This window comes from Suncus etruscus, chromosome 14, assembly GCF_024139225.1.
Source record: "Suncus etruscus isolate mSunEtr1 chromosome 14, mSunEtr1.pri.cur, whole genome shotgun sequence".
Classification (NCBI taxonomy): domain Eukaryota; kingdom Metazoa; phylum Chordata; class Mammalia; order Eulipotyphla; family Soricidae; genus Suncus; species Suncus etruscus.
The window spans coordinates 68,052,213-68,061,165 of NC_064861.1; the positions used below are offsets into that span (position 1 = coordinate 68,052,213).

Here is an 8,953-nt window from a genome sequence, read left to right on the forward strand (position 1 = left end):
CCCCATGCCTGCCAGGGGCAATTTCTGAGCATAGAGACAGGAGTATCCCCTGAGCGCTGCCAGGTGTGACCCAAAAATAAATAAATAAATAAAAATAAAACAAATGTAGCACTACATACATTATTTCTTACCTTAATGCTATATACAGGATCATGTAGTTAGCTGATCTGAGAAAAAACTTTTTCACTTAACAATGTAAAATATGGGCCCGGAGAGATAGCACAGCAGCGTTTGCCTTGCAAGCAGCCGATCCAGGACCTAAGGTGGTTGGTTCGAATCCCGGTGTCCCATATGGTCCCCCGTGCCTGCCAGGAGCTATTTCTGAGCAGGCAGCCAGGAGTAACCCCTGAGCACCACCGGGTGTGGCCCAAAAACCAAAAACCCAAACCCCCCCCCCCAAAAAAAAAAAAACAAAAACAATGTAAAATATATTTGTGCAAATAACAGCCAATTAAAATATTTAAGTGGGGGCCGGAGAGATAGCACGGAGGTAAGGCGTTTGCCTTTCATGCAGGAGGTCATCGGTTCGAATCCCGGCATCCCATATGGTCCCCTGTGCCTGCTAGGAGCAATTTCTGAGCCTAGAGCCAAGAATAACCCGAGTACTGCCGGGTGTGACCCCCCCCCAAAAAAAAAAATTTAAGTGATACCGACCCCAGCCCCAGTTCCAGAGAGAATGACGTCTCCAGCATTCAGCCTACAAATACAAGCCTGAACCAAAACTCACCTCCTGTAACAGCTCCAGCATTTTCAGGCTGGTCTGCCTCTTCAGAGTCTGTGGAGCTATCACTGTCTGATGCTGAATTATTCGATTCCTCAAAGTCTTCAGAGATAGGATTCACTGTGTTTGAATCCACAGAGCTGTGCACATGTATCCGGGCCCGGCCCAGTTGAAAATAGGCATCCAGAGGTGCTCTTGGCCTATACATATAGAAAGATGCCAACATCAGGACATAAAGGAATCGTCTCACTGCTCTGAACTAAGTAATATATATCCTAGTGGATTCAGGGGACCCAGGTCAGACACTTGCAAGGAAAATGTCCTATCTGCTCCACCATCTCTCCAGCCCTATACTATAATAAATTCCTTTGGGGGGGGTTTGGGTCTTTGGGTCACACCCAGCAGTGCTCAGGGGTTACCCTGGCTCTACACTCAGAAATAACTCCTGGGCCGGGCGGTGGTGCTAAAGGTAAGGTGCCTGCTTTGCCTGCGCTAGCCTTGGACGGACCGCGGTTCGATTCCCCGGTGTCCCATATGGTCCCCCAAGCCAGGAGCAACTTCTGAGCACATAGCCAGGAGTAACCCCTCAGCGTTACCGGGTGTGGCCCAAAAACCAAAAAAAAAAAAAAAAAAAAAAAAAAAAAAAAAAAAAAAAGAAATAACTCCTGACAGGCTCCAGGGACCATATGGGATACCAGGATTCGAACCACTGTCCTACATGCAAGGCAAACAAACACCCTACCTCCATGCTATCTCTCCAGCCCCTATAATAAATTCTTGACCTTTGCTTTCCTGCTAGATTTTTTTTTTTTTTTGGTTTTGGGTCACACCCAGCAGGCTCCAAGCTCAGAAATCACTCCTGGCAGGCTTGGGGGACCATATGGGATGCCGGGATTCAAACCACTATCCTTCTGCATGCAAGGCAAACGCCCTAACTCCATGCCATCTCTCCAGCCCCTTCCCTGCTAAGATTGTTTAAGCTACACAAAACAAGAATCATGATCTCTTCTCCAAGACAAAGTTCAGTCTCACATATCTGATATATGAGAGATGACACTGGCAGCCAGAATCAATCAGTCTCCAAAGTTTGTCTTTCTTTTAGGGATATATCTGGTGGTGTTCAGGGGCTACTTCTGGCTCTGCACTCAGAAATCACTGCTGGCAGGCATGGGGGACAATATAGGATGCTGTGGATCGAACAGGTCGACCAACATGCAAGGCAAATGCCCTACCCACCATGCTATTCGGTTCAGTCCCTGGCTTTTTTGTTTTGTTTTGTTTTTTTTGGGCCACACCAGTTTGATGCTCAGGGGTTACTCCTAGCTAAGCGTTCAGAAATTGCCCCTGGCTTGGGGGCACCATATGGGACGCCAGGGGATCAAACTGCAGTCCACAGTCCGTTCCCGTTCCGTGGCTAGCGCTCCAGCTCTAGTGCCACCTCACCGGCCCCAGTCCCTGGCTTTTTAAACTTAAAATTCCTTTCAACAATGCGCTCTGGTGCAGGTTGTGATATTTTTCTTAATCAGATACGCTCAAACTTAGATCTAGGGGCCGGGCGGTGGCGCTGGAGGTAAGGTGCCTGCCTTACCTGCGCTAGCCTAGGAGACGGACCGCGGTTCGATCCCCCGGCGTCCCATATGGTCCCCCAAGCCAGGAGCGACTTCTGAGCGCATAGCCAGGAGTAACCCCTGAGCGTTACCGGGTGTGGCCCAAAAACCAAAAAAAAAAAAAAAACTTAGATCTACTTTTCACAAGGCTTCTTTACTGGCAGACTGTCTTCCAAAGACTATTTCACTATTAAGTATACAGTGCAATATACAATAGTTATTAAGGGAAAAGGACTTGAAAGGCTATTTTTTTTTATTTTTTTATTAAATATATTTTTTATTTAAGTAACATGATTGAAAGGCTATTTTTTTAAGACAGGGTTATCCAACCCCCCCAAAAAAAATATGTTGGGAGTGATGGTGATTGGTCCCTGGCAGGGCCTCAAGCACACAAATAAGTTTGGTTTTGGGTGGAATGTGTTGGAGGAGGAGGGACTGTTAGGAGGGGTCCTATTCAGCTATGTTCAACGGACCTTATCAAGCACTGTGAACAAACCCAGGTTAAAAATGCATGTAGGGGGCCCAGAGAGATAGCACAGAGGTGTTTGCCTTGCAAGCAGCTGATCCAGGACCAAAGGTGGTTGGTTTGAATCCCGGTGTCCCATATGGTCCCCCGTGCCTGCCAGGAGCTATATCTGAGCAGCCAGCCAGGAGTAACCCCTGAGCACCGCCGGGTGTGACCCAAAAACTAAAAAAAAAAAAAAAAAAAAAAAAAATGCATGTAGGAGCCTTTCTTCTTGTATTATCTCTGGCACCAAGTCTTTTCTGACTGGCAATGAAATTACCAGCAAGGTTTCAACTAGTTTTTAAAGCCTACCAGTTAATCTATTTCCACAAGTTACTTTGAAAGATAAGGCAGGCAGTTTTATTTTCATCTGACTTACATTAAATGTTCATGTTGAAGATACCTAGCTTGTCAAAAATCACACCAATTCCTGGAATATTTGTATGACCCAAAAGGTAAGGTTTCTAATTTTCAATCTGGTTCCTGCCGTACAATTTTGGACATGCTATTTACCTGGCACCATCCGTCCTTTGAGACCCTCCAGTTCTTATCCTACGAGCAGACCCTCTCCTCCTCAGTCTCACTGGTCCCACATAGCTGTCAGAAGATGAAGGTCTTAGGAATTGCAGCACGCCATGAAGTCGCTGCAGCCCGCTGATGAAGCTGTCCACAGTATTAACTGTAGATAATCGAAGAACACGGCCAGAATGAACCCGTCGCAAATACACTGGCCCTGAACCATTTCCACCTGCACGCTCGACTCGCATTTCTGCTATGACTGGTGGTCGAATCGGCTGGAGCATTCCTGGTTCAGGGACCGTATCTGTAACAGCAGGGGCTTGAAGCAGGGATGGCTGCTCTGGGGTGCCCAGCACTTCTGCAGAAGTAGGCTGTCCTAAGGCAGGAGCCAAGGGTGCCTGAATATCGTACTCCATTGCTTCATCAGCCATCACTGAGCAAGTGCATCAACTGCTGAAAAGTACAAATAAAATAGTAAGAAAAGGCCATGCAGCTGATGTAACTGGTTTAATCATCCCATATCATTTAACCATTCCTTGTACACCATCAACCCCAGTTGAATTCCTGGCACCTCTTATGTACCCCCTAAACCACTGAGAGTAAACCCTGAGCAGAAGACCTAAGTCATTAGCACTGCCAGGCATGGCCCAAAATTCATTCTTGATAAAGCTGAGATGCTTAACATGGTTTTAATTACCTATTTTTTTTGGGGGGGGGGGTCACACCCGGCAGCGCTCAGGGGTTACCTCTTAGCTCCATGCTCAGAAATTGCTCCTGGTAGGCATGGGGGAACTATATGGGATGCCGGGATTCAAACTACAGTCCTTCTGTATGCAAGGCAAATGCCTTACCTCCATGCTATCTCTCCAGCCCCTTAATTACCTATTTTATTTGTTTTCAAGTTTGCATCTTTGGTACACTGTCGATGTGTTTAAGGGAATTAACTAGTCAAATGTACCAGTAAGGGCTGATGACAGCCCCAACGGCAGTTGGTCTAGGATCTGCCCCTCTGCAAAGGATAATTGCCCTTAAGTATAAAAAGAAAAGTCTTGGGGCCCGATAGGACATTACCCTTGCAAGCAGCTGACCCAGGATGAAGCTGGGTTCAATCCCCATGGCCGATATGGTCCCCCAAGCCAGGAGTGATTTCTGAACGCCTAGCCAGAAGCAAGCCCTGAGCTGTCACCTGGCATGGCCCAAAAACAAAACAAAAGACTGCAAGCTATTGGCCCCCCCCCCCCCCCAAAGTAGAGACCTGAGCAGCACCTCCTGGCCCACAGGAGGCTTTTGGCCCAAGCCAAGCATTTTTGTCTGTTTGTTTTGGGGCCACATAGTGCTATAGCTCGAAGGCCACAAAGCTTTTGTTTCAAATACATTTACATAAAATACAACTAGAAGAGAAATTGAACAAATCCCAAAGTAATTTTGTTGCAATTTGAATTTTTTCAAATTTTTCCAAAAACAGGAAAACAATTCTGCTTGGGGTTTGTTTTTGGTTTTTTGTTTGTGGTTTTTGGGTCACACCCGGCAGTGCTCAGGGGTTATTCCTGGCTCCAGGCTCAGAAATTGCTCCTGGCAGCCATATGAGGTCGGGATTCGAACAGATGACTTCCTGCATGAAAGGCAAACGCCTTACCTCCATGCTATCTCTCCGGCCCCTTTGGGTTTGTTTTTTTGCGGCTCCTTACTCAAGCACTTAACCTCCTCCCTCTTTGGCGAGGCAAGCCAAGCCCCTTAACCTCTAGCAGTGGTCCTTAAACTATGGCCCGCGGGCCACATATTGTATTTGTATCTGTTATTGTTTCTTCATTGCAAAATAAGATATATGCAGTGTGATAAGAATTCGTTCATAAGTTTTGTTTTTACTATGGTCAGACCCTCCAATGGTCTGAGGGACAGTGAACTGGCCCCCTGTTTAAAAAGTTTGAGGACCCCTGCGTATAGGATCGTCTTTAAAAAAGATTTTAGGGGCCCGGAGAGATAGCACAGCGGCATTTGCCTTGCAAACAGCCGACCCAGGACCAAAGGTGGTTGGTTCTAATCCCGGTGTCCCATATGGTCCCCCGTGCCTGCCAGGAGCTATTTCTGAGCAGACAGCCAGGAGTAACCCCTGAGCACTGCCGGGTGTGACCCAAAAAAAAAAAAAAAAGATTTTAGGAGGGACGGGAGAGGTAGCATGGAAGCAGGTTGTTTGCCTTGCATGCAGAAGGACGGTGGTTCGAATCCCGGCATCCCATATGGTCCCCCAGCCTGCCAGGAGCGATTTCTGAGTGTGGAGCCAGGAGTAACCCAAACGCTGCTGGATGTGACCCAAAAATAAAAAAATATATGTATTTAAAATAAAAGATTTTAGGAGGCCAGAGAGATAGTACAGCGGTAGGGCGTTTGCCCTGCAAGAATAGAAGGTAGTTCAAATCCCAGCATCCCATACGGTCCCGAGCCTGTCAGGAGTGATTTCTGAGCATAGAGCCATGAGTAACCCCTGAGCGCCACCAGGTGTGCCCCTCCCCAAAGAAGTTTTTAGGTCACATTATGCGATGATGGGGGGGGGGGTATTACTCCTGGCTCTACACAGTCAGCACTCCTAGAGATCAAGTGATAACACAATCAATAGGGAACTTGCCTGGCCGTGTATGTGGGTGACCTGGAATCAACCTCCAAGCATCCCATATGGCACCTCCTGGCCCCCAAAACCCCAAGATGTTAATTTCTGAGTTCAAAATCAAAAATTGGGTCTATCAATCAAAATTGGGTCTGAAAGTACTCAATTGGAGAACTGGGGAGGGTTAAGGCAAATCCTACAAGCGTGGTCTCCTAGGCAGGGCATATGGTCCCCACTAAACACGGCCCGGATCGACAGATCCAAAACCTGAAAGGTAAACCAATAGTAATCCAGAGGTCCAGGCCAAGATTTGGGTGGTGTGCTCAAGACTTACTCTAAATATTTCCCTCCAGCTTGATCTGGAGCAAAAGCTCCAAGCATTGGCTCTAGCTCAGCTCCACCCCTCAAGCTCAACCAGGCGCGGTGGCTGCAGGCGTTTTCCACCCACAACACCAAACCCTCTGGCCAGTAGCAGACACAGACTCCCGCCCACAACTGAGCACCCACCCACAGTCGGGAGAGGGGGCGGGAGGTAGTGGGAAGTTACTCCTCGCCAAACCCCAAGCAAGGGTTGGGGCCAAGGGCTCAGGGCCCTGGGCCCAGTCTAGAGTAGCTAAGAGTCCCTCAGGCCGGGAAGACCCTCCACCAGGCCCAACCTCGGGAGATCGGTTCCCTTCCTCCGGGTGGGACACAGGGCCGCTGAGCCTCCCCAATCTAATTTTGGGGTCGTTTGTGTTTGGTTTTGGGGTCACACCCGGCAGCGCTCAGGGGTTCCTCCTGGCTCTGCGCTCAGAAATCGCTCCTGGCAGGCTCAGGGGACTATATGGGACGCCGGGATTCGGCGTGCAATGCATTGCATGCAATGCAAACGCCTTACCTCCAAGCTATCTCTGCGGCCCCGTACTTTAGAAATCATTTATAGGAAAATGTTATCCAACTCAGGGCCACAAAAATTTCCCTCCTAGATTTTCTTCTAGAATCCAAACTTTTAGGGGCTTGATTTTGTGTGTGTTTTCGACCACACCCAGCAATGCTGGGGGTGGGGGGGAGTTTACTCCTGGCCCTGCCCTCAGGGGTCACTTTCTGGCAATGCTTGAGGGGGACCGTATGGAATGTTGGGGATCAAACCTGGGGGAAGGGGTTACGCTTGATTTGTTATTCTCTGTGTCCAGGATGTGCATTAGTTGAAAAGACTTTGTTTTTGTTTTTGTTTTTTGGGCTTCCTCCTGCAGGGTTCTACGCTCAGAAATCGCTGCTGGCGGGCTCGGTGGAGCATGCGAGACGCCGGGATCCGAAGCACCGTCCTTCTGCAGGCAATGCAAACGCCCACCTCCGTGCTATCAAGCTCTCCGGCCCCCGGCTCAATTCAATGTTTCCAAGACACCCCCGAAAACTGTACGAGGTCCCCGAAGTCTCCCCGTGCCGTCCAGCTTCGATAAGCCGTACAAGTCGCGGGACTTGGCTTGGGCCCGAGCCCGGCCTCGAACCGCGGGGCTCGGACCCGCCACGGCCCTTGCAAGGCCTTGCACCGCTGCGGCCCTTGCAAGGCCCACGGCCCGTCTGCAGCCTACCTTAGGAAGGCGTCGTTCCCTAGAGGGCCCAAGGCGTCGCGGGGTGCAGGGCCGGGAACTTACCTCGGAGCCAGAGCACGCAGGTGGGAGGAGGAGTGAGCGAGCGGCCGCCGCGGCCTCCTGGTCCCGAATGCGAAGGATGCAACGCGGGCCCCGTCGCGACCCAGCCAAGCGTCCGACCGCGAACGTTCCCCGCTCCGACTCCAACAGCCACTTCCGGAGCGGCTCAAGCAGCCCGCCTGAGTCTCCGCCGCGGGCTGCTCCTATTGGACGGCCGCTTTCGCTAGCGACCAATAGGATGTCTCGTTCTTCCTCGGGTCCGGACTAGCCGACGTAGCAGCGTTCTTATCGGTTGATCTTTTTTTCTTTGCTAAAAGGCTTTCTCATTGGTGGAAACCTCCGTCCGTCATCTCCGCCCCGCCTCTCCGAAAGAAGGGTGGAAGGGCCTAGTTTTTCTATTTGAACTTAAAGGCGGGAAGAAGTTTTTTTTTTGTTGTTTTTTGTTTTTTTTTTTTTAAGATTTTTGTGATTTTTTTTTTATCTTTCCCTGGTCACACCTGTCGGAGTTCGGAGTCGGCTCCCAAGCTGGGTGAATTGGAGGATCTCCCCCCCCCCCACATCCTATGTTGGGGTGCTTTTCTGGTGCAGAATGTCAAAGCAGGGCATGATTGTTCGGTCTCTTAAGCCCTTGACCCACCAACTCTGGCATCTATTTTGGAAAAGCATCACGATATGGAAATTGAAGTCAAGAGGGACGGAGCGGTAACATAGTGGGGAGGGTGTTTGCCTTGCACTCAACATTCCATGTCTCCTCCCCACCATCATCAAGAGCTATAGCTGTTTAATAAAAGAACTATTGAGTTAACTTCAAAATATTGCCCTATAATTAGAAAATAAGTAAAGGGATAGAGGGTGTTTAAAATAAGAAAAGTATGTGACGATATGAAAGTATCTAGTATGTGGGGCTGGAGTCATATAGTTTAGTGGGTAGGGTGTTTGCCTTGCACGTGGCAGACCCAGGTTCGATCTTCAACATCCCATAAAAGACCACCAGCAGTAATTACCTAGTTTCGATCTGTAACATCCCATAAAACACCAATCCCAGCACTCCATATTGTCCCACCAGAATGATTCTTGAGCCAGAGCCAAGAGCCAAGAGTAACCCTAAGCACCACTAGTGCTTCACACCATATTTTAATACATAATGCACCTTGTTCCAAATACAAAATGTAACTCAAAATAGAGTAAAACTGTGTGTAAATTATAAAGCTATAGTTTTAGAAGGAAGTAAAAAATCTCATGACCTGGGGTTCTTAGAAATAAAATTCGAGGTCCTGGAAGATAGCACAATGAAGAGTGCATGCTTTGCATGAAGGAGCTGTGGATTACAACCCCATTACCTCCAGGAGTTGTGGATATAGAAAGAGA

At 48.8% G+C, this 8,953-nt stretch overlaps 1 protein-coding gene across 2 annotated transcripts in view; it reads right to left on the bottom strand.

The window, feature by feature from the left end:
• Positions 1-3,839, bottom strand: part of RFWD3 (ring finger and WD repeat domain 3) — a 36,741-nt gene extending 32,902 nt beyond the window's left edge. For both annotated transcript variants that reach the window (XM_049786367.1, XM_049786366.1), the window contains exons 1-2: positions 3,347-3,839; positions 728-921 (exon numbers count right to left, since the gene is read on the bottom strand). In XM_049786367.1, coding sequence (XP_049642324.1) covers positions 728-921; positions 3,347-3,783 — 631 coding nt within the window. In that variant the 5' untranslated portion in view covers positions 3,784-3,839. The remainder of the gene's footprint in view (positions 1-727; positions 922-3,346) is intronic.
• Positions 3,840-8,953: the final 5,114 nt, after the last annotated feature.